Below are 18513 nucleotides of genomic sequence, written 5' to 3' on the forward strand. Positions count from 1 at the left end.
GAACCCACCATCACCTACTTCCCTCCCTCACACGACCCACCATCACCTACCTCCCTCCCTCACACGACCCACCATCACCCACCTCCCTCCCTCACACGACCCACCATCACCCGCCTCCCTCCCTCACACGACCCACCATCACCCACCCACCTCCTCATTAATTTTAACACCTCACCATCTGGTCCAGCAGCCCCTCCCACACGGCTCACACACTACCAACACCTCCCACACGGCTCACTACCAACACCCCACACTTAGCTCACTATCAGTCAACACCTCCCACACGGCTTCCACTACCAACACCCTCCCACACTTAGCTCACTACTAACACCTCCTCCATTACCCACCCGGCTCAGCACACCACCACCTCCCTCCATCGCATACCTGATCCACCACCACTTCTCATCCAGCCCACCACCACCTCACGCACCTGGCCACCACCACCTCTCATCCACAGCCCACCACCACCCCCCCACCCAGCCCCACCACCACCCTCCACCCAGCCCACCACCACTGCCCTCACGCCCAGTCCACCACGGTCATCCCTCACCAAGCACATGTCCATCATCTCACCTGGGCCACTGAGGTCCGAGCCTCACCCGGCCACCGAGGTCCACCTCACCCGGCCACCAAGGTCCATCTCTCACCCGAGCCACTGAGGTCCATCTCCTCACCTGAGCCACTGAGGTCCATCTCCGCCACCGAGGTCCATTCTCACTGAGGTCCATCTCCTCACCCGCCACTGAGGTCCATCTCTCACCTGGGCCACTGAGGTCCATCTCCTCACCCGAGCCACTAAGGGCCATCTCCCCACCTGAGTCATCAAGGGGTTCATCTCTCACCCGGGCCACCGAGGTCCATCTCCCTCACCCGGGCCACCAAGGTCCATCTCCCTCACCTGGATCACTACCACACCTGCTACACCCCGCCTCTACATCCCGTACACGACGGTAAAATTGTAGGAGCGTGTGCCCTGGTGAGTGGGTTACGTCTGTGTTGGGTGGCGGTGAGAGGACCAATCCCTCCCCCCTTTCCTCCTCAACCTCCCCCACCCTGGCCGGGGCCACGCACGCACGCACCGCCCCGGGACAACACAGAGCCTCCACCTCCTTTCCTCCACTGCACCTCCGCCACTCCACACTCCATCCACAGTCAGGTGGAGGAGCAGAAGACGGATGGTGTGGGTGGGGCTAAAGCCAGACCACGCTACATCCACCATCCCCTGCCTTCTACACACCTAACCCACCAGGCTACACCCAGTGAAGGTGTAGAGCGGAATGAGTGGGTTACGCCTCTGCTCCACTCCACTACCAGCTAAAATACCATAGTCCCACCAGTCCCGCCCACCACCACAACCTGCACCTTACTACCTCTACCCTCCACCACCACCTCTACCAGCCACTCCTTCCAATCTCCCCTACCTCACCCTCCTTCACCACCCCTACTCTCACCTACACTTCCACCACACCCCAATGTTCTTATCCTTCCTCTCCCTCCACATCCTCCCCCATCTCCCTTTATTTCCTTGCGCTTTCCTTCTCCCCCTCACCCCAACCTAGACAGACACTTCCCTCACCTCCAGTCGAGCAGTGCGAGGCTCATGGATCCATTTTAAACCCCCGAAATAGAACTAATTCCGCCTTCTAGACCGCAACATTCCAAATGGCTCTCACCTCTGCCACCTTGCCTGAAACAGAATTTACTAGTCTAAATTATCCCCTCCCCCTCTCTCCTACAGGCACGACCGACATTTCCCTAGAATATAGTTTTCATGACTCCAGTCGTTGTTGTATTTTTACTTCATAACGATAGCTCAAACCTCCCATTCCAGTCGCCAACTTCAAAGGAAAGCGTAAAACAAATTTGAGTGCGGGTATTTACAGAGGAATCTGGCAGTGTCTTGCAGTCAGGTACGATGATGTTGCCCAGTAATTGTCCCAATCCTTAGTCCACACCATTTCCGTCCTCTTTTATCATACAATCCCGAGTAAAGTAAATTCTCCGGGTTTTTTAAATATAACACTGCCAATCGAAATTTTATTCCGGGAAAAAAAGGATTGAGGAAAATAAAGGTTGTGATCGTACAAGTCACCTCGGAGTTGGGCCCGCCATCTTGGTCAAAAGTTGTCGGTGGCGGGAGAAAAAATAGTCACGGCGGCGAAGTGTTGACGCGTCCCCGGCCGCTCCTCCTCCTCCCCCTTAGCCCGGGGCAAGACTCAAATATTCGAACGTTAATTGTCTTATAACCGAAAATAAGAGAGATCATCCAGTTACGGTACCGTCTCGGTGTAATGGCGAGTACATTCTGGATAACCACCAATGTTTTACAACATACAAAACTCGGCGAGACGTATTCTCTCTCTTATTTGTAGTTACAGGAAAATTTAACTTGAGAATAAATCCCAATACTGTACTATGATTCGTAATTTTTTCCCGAAATTAAAGGCGAGAATACAGTTACAAGAACACTTCACGACATTCAAACGGCGGTGAAACTATTGTGACAACCATACTCTCTTGTCAACTAGCGGGGAAAACCAACGACTGTGGAATCCGGATCCTTAGACGTGATTGCCCGCCAAAAATTAAACTTCCACATTATATTTCTTATCCATACATCCATAAATATGTCCTCGTGTCACGATATATCCACACATGCCCTAATGTTAAAATACAAACATCCACACAGCCTTGAGCATCTTCACACATCCACATGCCATGATGTACCCATATCACCACATACTGATAATCACTTATCACTGTATTTCTACATATTTTCACATCTCCATATCCACACAACCCTATCAACCACATCATATCCACACAACCCTATCAACCGCATAACCCATATCCACACAACCCAATCCACTGCATTACCCACATATCCACGCAAGCCAACCCACTGCATTACCCACATAATCAACATCTCCATATCCACATTATCAACATCTCCATATCCACACAACCCTATCTACCACATTCCCCACATCTCAATATCCACATTATCAACATCTTCATATCCACACAACCCTATCTACCAGATTACCCACATTGTAATATCCACATTATCAACATCTCCATATCCACACCCTATCTACCACATTACCCACATTGTAATATCCACATTATCAACATCTCCATATCCACACAATCCTATCCACCTCATTACCATTCCATATCCCAACCCTTATCAATGATCCACACTTCCCAGGTTATAGTACAGTAGATCTACATTTTTATCACACCTCCACATTGCAACATACATAACCAAAACACGGGAGAAGTAGTATCGCAAAATAAAGGGAAGCTACATCAACCACCCTTCTCTCCTGTAGTTCCCACATTCAAGAATTGTAAGAACTCACAATCGCACTTCCTCTAGTTATCTGAAACAGTGCAATCCATCACGATTGCATTAGTCAATTCGGTCACCACTGAAAAATACACATTATCATCTCCATATACATTGCATTTCTGAAACTATCCAAGAGCTTTTAGCCACCTTTCCATTCTTTGTCATTGCTTACTTCACCTACTGTATTCTCTTTCAATTCTTGGGCATGGTCTTTATACTTGTTCTACTCTTTCTAGGCTGGCCATCCCATTCATGCCCCACATTCAACAGTTGACCACATTTTTTCTTGCATCCTTCAATTCCTTGCAATCAATAACCACATTACCATGATCATTTCTCATGCACTTCTAAAAAAAAATTGTTTTTGTTTCTTCCCACTATTTGCCTGGCTATTCTGAAAACCTCTGTATTTGTGTATGCACTATTCTACATGTCCATGTTTCTTAGCCTTGTAAACCTATGCTGACCCAACACTTAGCCTCCGGCCACACCTTGTCAGTTGCACTCGGCAGAACATTCTTTAGTTTGGCATAGCCTCTCACTGGTTGTTTCCAGACCTCTGAACTCAACTTCAAATGTTTCTCTTGCATTTTGTTCCTTCAACTTCCACACGACCTTTCTTTGAACATAAACCTCCTTCTCACCTCTGCATATAGAAATGTCACACACAAGCAATCTATTATGCAAGGCACATTCTTCCCCTGTTATAACCTTTACAGCTCTAACAAGCTTCCTATATGATTTCCCAATGAGAAAGTAATTGGGGTTTTTGTTCCACCTGACATACATAATCACCTGATCACCCTCTTCTAAAAGTGTTGCATACAACCATGTCCATTGCATCCCCAAACTCAAGTACAGTACTGTACAAACATTAAGAAACACAACAATACTGTACAACAATATCATACAGATAAGAATTGATTTTAGCCTGCTGTAAACTGCAGTTACGAAGTTTTCTTTAAGTGCCTATCTGAACCATTTTATTTAGTACTTATTAGGTACGGGTATTGTACCTTTGTGTACAGTACTGTATTTCATTTTATTCGCACACTACAGTACAGTATTACTACAGTACAGTAATATAATTTTATAGATGTTGGCTACGTGTTTCGTAACTGTACATTGTAAGGGGAACTGGCTGGCGTTTAGTTCATGAAAGCCCAAATATCCAACAGCCTAAACCGGGCATGGGCAACCTGTCGTCAGTGGTCTGCATGCGGCCTGAACCATGTCTTTGTGCAGCCCAATGAGATTGAGAAATTCTATTTAAAGTGGCCCGCGGTTCAGGTAGTAGATGCAGCCAGCTTATGGCGAGTAAAGGAATATTTATTGAAAGAATAATCATCAAACACATTTCATTACTGTTTCATCACCTATGAGTAAGTAACTACAAAAATTTAAGTGAAACAAATATAAACAGTCAACAAAATAAACATTTTAACCTGCTTGCGTAAATTTGTGGCCCAAGCTCAGCACGGTCTGTTTGATGATTAACTGCTATGTGGAAGTAGGTCACTTGGGAATTAGCTAAGGTTGGGCAAGTCTAAGTGGGGTTACAGACAGTGGTCAAAGGTAAAGGTCTCTTCCTTGTTGACAGACTGTCTCTCTCCATAGTACCCCATCCTTCATGACTGGCTGTCTGTCCTATCTATTTATTCTTGTCTTATTAGGCTCTCCATGGGCATGCATATTTAAAATTTCACTAAAAAAATTATTATGGTGGATTTGTTTCAAAATTGGGGAAAAAAAAGGATGATTGTAAACTGAAAATATTGTAAGGTGGACGTAACGATAAATTGTTTCACTGTCTGTGCTAATACAATATTAACATTACTTTTGGGTTAGGTAGGATATAAATTTTGGTGGGTTGGCCCACAGAAAAATACCTAAAGCATAATGCAGCCCATGACCGAGGAAAGGTTGCCCATGCCTGGCCCAAACTATTAATGGCCTAAATGCCATACAAGCTTCCTGCTCCTGAAGTCCAGGAGCTGGATGTTTATGTCAGGAATATATGGAGCAGCATTCTGTGAGAGCCAAACACACGGAGTGTACCTAACATTAGTGTCCGTAAAAATAATGATGTAGTGGGATCGTATAGATTCTTCTATACTTTAGAAGAATTAACACCTGTGGCTGTGCGAATGAACACTTATACAGTATAAACTCATAAAATTACTACACACAAAGGCCTTACTGGTACCCCTGCAAGTCCAATTATTGCAAGAGTAAGCTAAAGTGCTACCAACGGAAACATGCGGGTCGCCTGCTCAATGTAAGGGAGATACAGTCTCTCCTCGACATATGACGGCCATGGTCGTATAAAATACTTTTCACATTACGAATTTTCGAGTCCCGACGTTAGTGGTCGCGCAGTTTACTGACAAAATTTTCGTTTGTAATTCCCTTTAAAATGGCTGGCCAGCGTAAGTGAGAGTTCTCGTGGTGCTGAAAAGAAAAAGTGACACCCATCTTAGAATTTCTATGTATTATTTTCGCCTTTTCGACTTACGACCTGGTCGTCGGGACGAAACCCCATCGTAAGTCGAGGAGAGACTGTACAGTGTATTAACAAAGAAAACCCAGCTCCTGTCAACATGTAACCACCTCAACACCCCATTTAGAATAACAAGAATAATTGATTTGAATAAAGTGCACACTTCTATTATTCTTTTGAGAATATGATAGTTATTTAAGGGTTATTGTCGGACATTGCCTAAGAATACAGTACATTTCTTTTTCATAACTTAATTAGTGTCAATGTGGGAAAATAATATTGAGAAATATATGACTGCTGCAAAAATTATTCATAACCAAGGAAGCAGAAGTACTGTACAGTAGGGTCGGGATATATCAAGACTTTTTATAAAGATTTTTTTTATTTCGCGACAACCAAAATGATTGACATTTGCCAATATACTGTATAGCGATAATTTTATTTATTTCAGGGGGGAAATCGGGCAGAAAATATTTCAAATATACCGCCATGGCAAACATGTGTGTTATTTGTTCACCAGAAGCACCACCGTGGCTGCTCACCCGCACAGTCTTTCTGAGTGAGTGACAAGTAAGCAGCCGACTCTGCTGCAGATTACGACTTCTAAGGTGAGTATAAATGGGTTGCTAGTGAAGCGAAAAGTGAAGTGAAGATAATGGAAAGCTTAATGGAAAAAGATTTAATACTGTAACTGACTTTAGGTTTGATCGTTTATGTAAGTGTGGGATTGTCAAGTGAGGGTGGCAGTGTGGCGTCTACTGCCGAGTCTGGTGTTCCCTGGATGGCGCATCAGCTGCCAAGTCTGGTGTTCCTTGATATTAAAACAATCTAAATGTAGAAGAAGGACCTGCACCCCCCAAAAAGTTTTCAGTTAAGCAAATGGCAGAGGCATTTGCTACAATTAATAAAGGAATGCAAATGTTCGATGGCATGGATCAAAATTATGAGCGTTATGCCAAAGTTGACAGAATGATCCAAGATGCACTTGCTTGCTACAGAGAAATTTATAATGAAAAGAAAAAGCAAACTGTGCAGTCTAAATTGGACATCTATTTTAAGAAGGCCCCCAGTGCTGTCTCCTCACGCCCCACCAGTGCTGCCTCTTCACTCCCTCAAGATGATCCAATACCTTCAAACCAGCAAGTTTCTACAGCACATAAACCTGTCTGAAGAAAGCGACATTGATGACCCACCCAGCCCTGTCTCCTCCTGCTTCTTTCAGTTAATGTAGTCTCCATGTATAATTAGAAAATTATGGGGTCCCGTGTGCATTCAGCTGACTACATTAAAGGTAAGTGCTCAGTCACACTGTATCCATTCCTCATTATTTATTACTTTTACTGTACTGTATTTCATTGTAGATTTTTTTTTTACAATTTTTTTATCTATGTCGGACTTACGACCATTCCGACTTACGACCTGGATTTGGGTCCCGAACCCCGTCGTAAGTCGGGGAGCACCTGTATAGCTAACATCATTGGACCCCATCTCGTGATATATCCCGACCTTACTGTTGATGCCAACAAGTATTTTTCATGCTTAATGAAATTCTTTTTAAAGCAATATCATGTTTACCAATGCCATTTCCTCATTGATATCAAGTACAGTGTAATGTACAGCTTTCTTTGGCAATCTGCATTCCTAAATCTAAGTGACTAGCCATTTAAAGCATATCTGTCCACTCTTGTGCATACAGAATTACCAGATCACTTCCCCTATCATATCATGCAGGTTGGTTAGGAACAAATTTCTGCCCATAATTTCCACTAGTTCCTCTACCTGCTGCAATGCTACTGTGGGCACTGCGGTTGGTTTATTTTGGCATTGAAGTCAAGACAGTGCTGTGCTCATGTGATCACTTAAAATCTCTACTTTCTTTGCATCTATTATGGCCTCTAAGAGACCTGAAAACCCTACCATAGATGCTAGTCAGCCAAAGAAGAAAAGTTTTTCTCTGAACATCGTGCAGAAGGTTGAAATATTACAGAAACTGAGGCCGGGTTAATAAAATTTCATCGAAAAATAATAAATTTTCCCAAAAAATCCCACACAAGCTATTGCACTGTACTGTAGTATACTCAGTCTCTTATTTACAGAACGGTAACACTGACCCACTCTCATTTAGTATTGCCAGCACACTATCTCTCAAGCACTGTTATTGTAACTCCCCGTGGGCTGGTGCTTACCACACCATCTGTCTTGAGCACTTGGTAAATAATATTGTAGTGTATTTTACCAGAACTTAATAATTATTATTGTAGTGTATAATGCACCTCCATATGCCCTGGTTTATCCTTGCCTCATCACCTCGCCCCTCAGTGTTACATTTATTTACTTTATTATTACCGTACAAAGACTCACCAAAAACTTCTCGAACACTATAAGCACTATACAAACTGAAAAATGAACGAACAATCTGAAACCATTCCAAGATGACAATCCCCATAGTGCTCATTCTCACATCCTTCGTGCCCAGGTGTTCAAAAAGTTTTTGCCAAGTGTACATTTAGATATTTCGTTTGAACAGCACAGTAACTATAAATAATTACTTTAAGTGGTAAGCAAGGCACAAGAATTTAACAGAAAATGAATGAATCCGGTACTGTAATCGAACACAGACCAGCTGGGCAATCACCAGACATGCGTGTGCGTTTGTGTTGAAACAGACACGCAGTTACAGCTCGGTGCTCATTGCCTCTACTCATATGTTCACTTTCCACACATACACACCCATGCTCATATTTCTTATTTTATAGTTTTATATTATATTTATATTGTATTTTTTACTCTTTTGCTCTGTATTAGAGAAAAAGGTTTTACGAGGGTGGACTAAATATCCTGACTGATTTACGCCCCATGGAAAGTACGTGTTTATTTACATACTCAAATTTGAATTATACGTAGAGAAAACAATATCAACACCATCTAACATTTATCATTTCTAACCTAAAATATTATGACAAATATGATAATCTTGGTAGCTTGATGCAATGGTTTCATCAGCACCCCCCATATTTAGATTTAACAGCATGGTCCAGGTCCCGTCGAGGCAGTGAAATCAAGGTTCAAACTGTAGGATAATTGACTGTTTGTCATGGTCCTCAGGAATGCATCCATATCAAAAAACAAGGGCTCACTGTATGAATAGTGTCCTTGTATATCAAACCATCAATCTCCCCGGCACCTACAATGTAAGCACACCTTTCTTCAACCACCATTTTCTCCACTCCACACATACACCAACCGCAAAAAGTCGTGCGACTCTCGGCCCTCTATAACAAGGGGTGAATGCCGCAGGAATTATTGCGTTTATCTGCCTCTAAAATTACCCAGTCGACATCCGACAGTATTTGGCAACTCTCCCGGGTTGGTGTGTCATGGAAACCACAGCAAAACCAGCAGTGCTCAATGAGCTGCCGTCCTGAGTGGATCTGTGTCAGATTTTCCAAGCGCCCCCTTGTGTGGATTACCAGTGTACTGTGTTTATGCGCCATATTTTTCATTAATTGTGTTCAGGATGCCTGGGACTAATCTTACAAGAGAGGAGAAGGATAGAATCCTCATTTTAATTGAAGAAAAGGTGCCTGTGAATGAAATTGTTAGACGTACGGGACGAAACAAAGCCACCATCCACCGGCTCAAGGCCGTTGCACGTGACCTGCCTCCTGCCTCTGTTCCACCAGCCAAACCTCGGTCTGGACGTCCACGCAAGACTAGTTAAGACTACAAATGCCCTTCTGCGAAGAGAAGTGCTTAAAACTCCACACATTACAGCAGCTGAGTTGCAAAGGAACCACCCTGACGTCCCGGGAAACGTGGCACAGCGTACCATTCAGCATCGCCTGCAAAAGGAACTGCACTTGCCATGTCGTCGCCCCCCCAAAAAACCACTTCTCACGGACAAAATGAGGAAGGCTCGTCTTGCTTTTGCCCGCAAATATCGACACTGGACACCAGAGCAGAGGGAAAAGGTGATGTGCAGTGACGAAAGTACAGTTCAGTGTGTAAAGATGAGTGGGAACTGTAGGTTATGTATCTAAGCTACTGTGCCGAGTAGCAACCTTGTATATAAGCTACTGTGCCGAGTAGCATTTATATATGTAATTACGCGGCAACACTGCACGTGCTATGTGGCAACATTGCCCCGAGGCTGCCATATGGCAATGCAGTCTCAGTCTGACACCGTGCCTCGTGCAAGGCACACACTAGTCACCACTTGTATTTCTCCTATCCGTTAATAAATGGACTTCAGTGTTACCCGGTGTTTCCCAACCCATCACTGCCTTCTTCAGGGAACACTTGGAACCTTCATGGCGCAGTGAGTAGGATCTGTGGACTTACAGTGCAGAAACAATGCCGAGACAGTTACGTCTGCTGGTTGATGTGCGCGTCGACTCTTTGTGTTGTGTTGCGTTGTGTTTCGCCGCGACGTGCAGTGTTGCGCTGTCACAGTGCGTTTTAGTGACGGTGGCAGTGTCAGTGTATTAGTGTGTCTAGAGCTGAGTTGAGCATTGGCCTGTTTTTTGTGGTACCCACGGAGCACGCAGGCGTACACCCTTGTTGTGTGACATCCGGGGAGACACTAACGTTCTCACCTCCGCGGCAGCTCTAGCCACCCACATTAAGGCCACCACGATCTGCTCTCTCAGACACAGACACACACACACGCACTCACGGACAGAACAGTGGACTCTATGTGTTATTTCTGCGCTGTTTACATCATATATATGTGGTTCGAGCTGATGAGGCACCACCTTATATACTAAACAGCACAGTTCAAGCATACTAAGATGGGCGATAAGAAGGGACGTCAAGATGGGAGACACGACTCCCCACCACCTTCCCCTCCACCAGGCGCAGACTCTCATCCTCCACCTCCAGCGACGGACATTGCCACAATTCTGAGGTGGATGGACAACAGGGACGAGAGACGCAGAGAGATGGAACTTCAGAGGGAGGAGATACGAAGAGAGGAGGAAAAGGCACGCTTTGATGCGATACTGGCGACCCTGGCGCTAACCCACCCTCCCTCACTCGCAGGTAGCGCGCATAAAGGCGCCAATACCCTCCCTCCTCCACCACACCAGCGTCCTCCAGGCACTCTTGCTACTCCAACAGCTCCCAAGGCATCTGTTCAACCCCCACCCGCCCTCTCATCAGACGTCACTTTTCAGCTTTTTCGTGAGTGGAGGCGGCGGTGGACAGATTACTCCACAATGGTGGACCTTGATAGCATGCCTCCAAACAAACAGCTCATCCAACTGCGGATGTGTTTGTCGCTGGAGACCCAGAGAGTTTTGGAGCACACGTTGCAAGTGCCTCCCGATTCTACGTCTTCAGTGACGGATGTGCTCAACCTTTTACAGGAGCACGTTAAAGGTCGGAATAACGAGGCTTTGCGTCGCCGCGCCTTCACCAGCTGCAAGCAGGCGGAGAATGAATCCTTTCACGACTTTTTTGTACGTTTGAAGAGTTTGTCAGAGGAGATCGACTTCTGCAAGGCGCACAGCCGGGAATGTGAGGAAGCCTGGATCAAGCATGGGATCTTGACAGGTGTCAGGCAAGAAGAGTTGGTGCAGCGACTCATCCCCCTGGACGCTTCCTCCACACTCCAGGTGGTAGTGAATGAATGTCGGTCATACGAGGCCACCAAGTCTGCCACCTCTGCCTTATGGGCCCCACCTGCTGTGAGAGCTATCTCACAGTACAAGAAGGGCAAGAAGGCGGCCAACAACGTGAAGGCTGCCGCACGTTCTTCCACGCCTCCGCCTAGTGCTTCCTGTGGCAGCTGTGGAAAGCAGCATGGCCCCAAGACATGCCGGGCCGCCGACGCACTGTGTCGTGGATGTGACCGTAAGGGCCACTGGTCTAACACAGACAGGTGCCCTGCACGAGGCCACAAGTGTCAGGCCTGCGGTCGCTATGGACACTACGACAAGTGCTGCCGCCAACCCAAGCCCAAAAGCCCGAGACAAGGAGGAAAGCAGCGCACTTCCCTCGGGGTGGTTCGCACGCAGCCTCCTTCAAATGGCCCACGCAGCCCCAAGCAGCAGCTGAGTCACATCAGGAAGGTGGAATTGACCACACGCCCCAGGGCTACCCTTTCCCCTACCATCCGCGTCGCCGTCACATCAAGGTGATACCGGACACCAGCACTGATACTACGGTGATAGGCCTGAAGCACCTCCAGAAACTGGGCCTCACCAAACGCGACCTGGGACCACCGCCGCAGCTGCAGTACTACAATGCGGACGGTTCCCAGATGTCGGACGCTGTAGGCTCCTTTCAAGCGGAGATCACCTACGGCGACAGGTCGTGTCACGGATGGATGGACGTGCAGCCTACTCTCGCTACACCCTTGTTGTCGTGGGAGCACTGCAAGGAATTAGGCGTGGTGCCCAGAGACTTTCCTGAGCAGATCCCAGCTGCTCGGTACACCGCCAGCAGGGTGCGTGAGTCAACGAGTGACACACCTGGCGCTGCCGCACAGAGCTAACCAGTACCCGCGTCCACTCCCGCCCCGCCTCCACCCAAGTCATGGCTGCTTCCTCTTCACAGCGAGACGTCTCCTTCAGCCGCAAGGGCCTACTTCCTGAAGGAGTACTCGGAAGTGCTGGTGACGAAGGAGGCCCTATGGACCGCGCCACTTAAGGCTATGGCGGGTCCGCCTTTGAGGATTCACCTGAGGGAAGATGAGCAGCAGTTTGCCATACACACTCCCCGGTTGATCCCTCTCGCCTTCAGGGATTCAGTCAAGAAGGAACTGGATTCCATGGTGGCCCAGGGTGTCATCGTACCCGTTGGTGACGACCCATCCCCTTGGTGCCACCCTCTAGTTGCTGTGGCTAAGACTAACGGTGGAGTACGGATTACTACCGATTTGTCTAAGCTTAACAGCCAGGTGTCCCGTACCGCCCACCCTTCACCCACACCTTTTGAAGCTATACGGAGTGTAGACCCGAAGGTACAGCACTTTTCGACAATGGACACCCTCTGTGGTTACTGGCAGATCCCACTGAAGAAGGAGGATCAGCCACTGACCACTTTTATCAAGCCTTATGGACGCTTCCGCTACCGCCGTGGCCCAATGGGATTTGCTGCTACGGGGGACGCCTTCTGTCTCCGTGGTGACATGGCACTTCAAGGCATGACCAACTGCGTGAAGGTAGTGGATGACATCCTCCTCTACGATGAGGACTACCCGACACATCTTCGCCGCATCGACGAGGTACTGACCAGGTGCAGGACGCACAGCATCACTCTGAATGCCGAGAAGTTCGTCTTGGCCGCACCTGCAGTGTCTTTCTGCGGCTACCGACTCTCAAGGGATGGCATTGCTGCGGACCCGGAGAAAGTTCGTGCCATAGCGGACTTTGCCAAACCTGCCAACCTTACGGATCTCAGGTCTTTCATGGGCCTGGTGAACCAGCTGGCAGAATTTTCTCCTGACATCTCCGCCGCTGCCGGGCCTCTCCGCCCCCTGATGAGCCCCAAGAGGACTTTCACGTGGACCCCTGACCACGACCTCGCCTTTCATAAGGTGAAGGCCCTGTCAAGTCCACCTACCCTCGCTGCTTTTGACCCAGCGCTCCCCACCGTCCTCCAGACAGACGCCTCGCGCCTGTACGGGGTTGGTTACGCCCTTCTCCAGGATCACGGTGGAGGAAAGTACCGGCTCGTACAGTGTGGCTCTCGCTTCCTCACCGAAGCTGAGTCTTGCTACACTACCATCGAGCTGGAGCTGCTGGCAGTAGTATGGGCCTTATCGAAGTGCAAGTTTTACTTGATTGGCCTACAGCACTTCGACCTCATCACAGACCACAGGCCCTTGGTCCCCATTCTTAACCACTATTCGCTGGACGCCATCAAGAATCCCCGCCTCCAGCGCCTGAAGGAGAAGATTTTGGCCTTCGTCTTCACCGCGGCTTGGCGCGCAGGTAAGGAGTTGTGCATCCCGGATGCCCTCTCCCGCTCCCCAGTCAGCCGCCCGACACCTGAAGACGAGATGCTCAGCACCGAGGCCGGTTTCTCCGTCAGCAACATCGTCACTTTACAGGCCGTACAGTCCCTCGCCAGCACCCAGGCCTCAGTGTCGCCACCCAACAGCGATCTGGCTCTTGAGGAACTACGGACCGCGGCACGCGATGACCCCTCTACACTCAGCTCTTGGAGAGTGTGAGGACTGCGTTCCCTCGCGACCGTTTTGACCTCCACAACGCCCTACGCCCGTATTGGAAGATACGTGAGGACCTCTACGCAGATGGGGACATCGTCCTGTACGGTGCCCGTGTGGTCGTCCCTGCAGCTCTCCGTCGTCGCGTTCTGGCCCGCTTACATGACAGCCATCGTGGAGCAGAGGCCACCAAGCGCGGCGCAAGGCAGGCTGTGTACTGGTCCGGCATTGACGCGGATATCGTCAATACGGTCCGTGCCTGTGAGCCCTGCCAGATCATGCAGCCCAGTCAACAGCAAGAGCCCCTCTTGTGCGACGACAAACCCACCAGGCCCTTCGAGTCCGTGTCGGCTGATTTCTTCAGCACAGCTGGGAAACATTTCCTCGTTGTCGCCGACCGACTCTCTGGCTGGCCTGTGGTGGTAATCTGTGGCTCAGACACGATGTCCGCGGCCACCATTCGCCACTTCCGGCACCTCTTTCGTGACCTGGGTGTCCCCTTACGTCTGCGGACGGACGGATGGTGGGCCACAGTTCACCAGCCGGGACTTCACAGGATTCTTGAAGCGTTGGGGAGTCCGCCACATCGTGTCAACACCCCACTACCCACAGTCAAACGGCCACGCTGAGGCTGCAGTCAAGACAGTCAAGCACCTCATCCTCAAGGTGGCCCCTTCAGGCAACATAGACTGTGAGGCATTTGACAAAGGACTCCTGGAGTTACGTAATACTCCCACCCACACAGGACGCTCCCCTGCCCAGATCCTGTATGGTCACCCTCTCTGCTCTTGCGTTCCTGCACACGCCAGGGCTCGGTATGACGACCGTGCCCGCCCTCTTCAGCCGCTGGAGATTGGTGCCCTTGTCCGCGTCCAGGACCCGACGACGACACGTTGGGACAAGGTGGGCATAGTGATGGGCATCGGCTGGTCGCGGGACTACAAGGTCAGGATGCCGAGCGGCCGCGTCTGGTGGAGGAACCGCCGCTTCCTCCGGCCAGTCCCACCCCCTGCTGCTGGCCCCCTGACCGAGGACAAGTCCCCTACACCTCACGAGGATCCGTCCCACAGCGCACCTCGACGCTCGGAGCGACTTAGGACTAAGAAGTCCGCTCAAGACAAAGACTATGAGCGTGAGGGGGGGAGGGAGATGTAGGTTATGTATCTAAGCTACTGTGCCGAGTAGCAACCATGTATATAAGCTACTGTGCCGAGTAGCATTTATATATGTAATTATGTGGCAACACTACACGTGTTATGTGGCAACATTGCCCCAAGGCTGCCATATGGCAATGCAGTCTCAGTCTGACTCCGTGCCTCGTGCAAGGCACACGCTAGTCACCACTTGTATTTCTCCTATCCGTTAATAAATGGACTTCAGTGTTACCCGGTGTTTCCCTACCCATCACTGCCTTCTTCAGGGAACACTTTGAACCTTCAGGAACAGGGTACGACTACCAGTGACAGCCAGCAGATTCGACCACCGCTACACCAAGAAAACCGTGAAACCTCCAGACCATGTGATGGTGTGGGGATGCTTCAGTGGTGCTGTGGGTAGAGGAGGCTTGTATTTCCTCCCTCGCAATGTTACAATGAATAGTGACCGGTATATTTAGGTGTTAAATGAGAACCTGCTCACATTTTGACATTCATGGATGTGACTTTGTTTATGCAGGATGGTGCACCGTGCCACACATCCAAGAAATCAATGAAATGGCTCGGTGATCATGATATACAAATGCTTGAGTGGCCTGGCAACTCACCAGACTTAAATCCAAATGAAAATATCTGGTCATATATGAAACAAAAGCTGAATTCCATGGATACATAGTCCGTGCCAAGACTGAAGGAATCCCTCAGAAAGATGTGGTTAAATGATTTGGACATCGATTACTTCAAGAAGCTGTCTGATTCTATGCCAAAATGGTTCCAAATGGTGATTGACAACAAAGGGGCGCAAGTACAGGCCTATCACTGTTTATATACCATAAAGCACGTGTTTGTCACAAAAAATGTAACCGCACGGGGGTAGGTTGCAAGACTTTTTGCGGACACTGTATGTACAGTACAATACAGTACTCCTCTCATAACTTCATTCCTTGTTATGGTATGTAATCCAAATGTTCATTCTACATATAATATACACTGACCCATACTGAACATATGGTACAAAGAGGCTTGCATTTTCAAACACTACAGAGGGAAAAATATGCCCCACACTCGCTTCTTACGCTAATTATCAACAAGAGTAAAATGAATTTTAAAAATAATACATTAAAATTTTCACATTTCCATGAACTGTGTTGCAAAATTTTCCCCAAATGCATATAGTAGGTATGGTATATAAAAAAAGGATACAATATGTCAACTGTTGAAGCCTCATACATAAGGTCTTTCTTGACACTCTTTGTGTTGAGTTTCTTCTCCTTGGCAAGCTGGTCACGTTCGAAGTGTTCCAGGTACTCCAGTGTGAGGGAGTCATAGGCATTATTGTTGGCAAAGGATATCCAGCAAGCAGCAATGCCCTCTCCATCAACTCCATACTGTGAGCACAGCTCCAGGCCTGACAAGCAAAATAATCATTAAATAACATCATCTGAGAATCAACATTTAAATGTCACCAGAGAAACTGACAATGATTAGAAATATAGTCAAGATTGTCAACCAAAAAACAGCAGAGAAATATTACATCCTCCATTTTAATGAATGAGGAGAAATTGGACAATCAGACAACTGGTTCGGCGACAATGTGCATGGTGGTGCGAGTGATTGAGTCTACAGCACAGTACTGTACTTGTCTACACAAGCGTTTCAGAACTAAGTTAAATGGGGATTGTAGGAGAATGATGACACATTGAAAGTTTTGTGGCAATAGAGTAATAACATTGAGTGGTAAGAGAATAATGAAGTAAGTTAAGTGTACAGGTGGTCCCCACACCACACCACAAAATTTTCATTAACACAAGGAACCAATAAGGGAAACAGTTTATTAAGCAGGAAAACATCACCAGTTTATTAACATGAGCCACAATATGTCACACCAGCTGGCCCCCTAATACCTTGGTAGTAGTCCTCAAACATGAACAGAATATTAAACACCAAGAGATTGTTGTTAACGACAAACTAAACCGGAGAAACCACAGACCGTATTGTACAAGCCATTCACAGTAAAATCAATAAATAGTGCAGTTTCCTATATCACACTCGTCAGTCACTCACTCTTGCAGGAATGAGAGAAATCTATTATGATCTTGTTTATCAACACATGATTCACTGTCATACACTATGGGGGCCTCTGGCACCACGAAAACAAAACCCCGGGTTACTGCGTATAAGAGAGGTATGACCTACAGTAGGCCTTCACCAACTAAAGCTGTTACGTCCCCCCCCCCAAAAAAAAACACGATGGGCAAGACTAAGAGCTTATGAGAAATAGGGGGTTAGGTTCTATGGCTGTGGATAGCACTCATCAAATCCTAAGTAAGTTACCTGTTCCTTCACTAAATACCAGTATTGTACATTTAATTAAATTTGAGTCAATTATATAATATATATATATATATATATATATATATATATATATATATATATATATATATATATATATATATATATATATATATATATATATATATATATATATATATATATATATATATATATATATATATATATATATATATATATACATATTCGTTAACAAACGCCTCGGTTAACGAAATTTCGGTTAACGAACTGCCTTCCATAAGGATCTTCAATTCGGTTAACGAACAAAAATTCGGTTAACGAATTTCTTACGAACCGACCTCAACATGTTTTCGCTTGCACTGCCGGGCAACCAGCTTTAGTATCAGTCCGCCAATACATTAATCGGTTCTAGGGCTTAAATTCCTTACTATTTTAGTAAATATCAAGAAGTTTATACTATTCAATAATTTTAAAAGTTTAATATTCAATTTTTTAGTCATTTTAACGATTATTGAACATAATTGAAGGTAAAGTGACTAGTTTAATGCGCGGCATCCAGCCTCTTAACACAGCAAACAGGCGTTAGTCTCTCTCTGTTTTCACTGGAGGTAACATCTTGCTTGAGACTCTCTTCAACTAAACACTTTTTTTCTGTGTTTCCAAGCAAATTATTGGTCATTTTGAAATATATTTTACATATTGACAATATATAATGCAGTGCAGTGTTGATTTAAAGAAAATAATCTTGAATTACACCAAGAGAGCTAAAATTTTATGGGTGAAATGGCACCAAGGGGTGACTTCTCTTCCACCCCAATGCCTTCTCTTCTTCCTTCTCCTCCACCCCCATTCTAAATCCAATCATCATCATCCGTGTGATTTATCAAAGATATATATATATGTATATATATATATATATATATATATATATATATATATATATATATATATATATATATATATATATATATATATATATATATATATATATATATATATATATATATATATATATATA

General features: G+C 46.4%; 1 protein-coding gene across 1 annotated transcript in view; it reads right to left on the reverse strand.

The window, feature by feature from the left end:
* Positions 1-18513, reverse strand: part of LOC121863257 (DNA polymerase alpha subunit B-like) — a 68139-nt gene that overhangs the window by 38135 nt on the left and 11491 nt on the right. The window contains exon 2 of the mRNA XM_042361803.1: positions 16386-16590. Coding sequence (XP_042217737.1) covers positions 16386-16590 — 205 coding nt within the window. The remainder of the gene's footprint in view (positions 1-16385; positions 16591-18513) is intronic.

Source organism: Homarus americanus, unplaced genomic scaffold (genome assembly GCF_018991925.1).
Source record: "Homarus americanus isolate GMGI-L3 unplaced genomic scaffold, GMGI_Hamer_2.0 scaffold46197, whole genome shotgun sequence".
NCBI classification, from domain to species: domain Eukaryota; kingdom Metazoa; phylum Arthropoda; class Malacostraca; order Decapoda; family Nephropidae; genus Homarus; species Homarus americanus.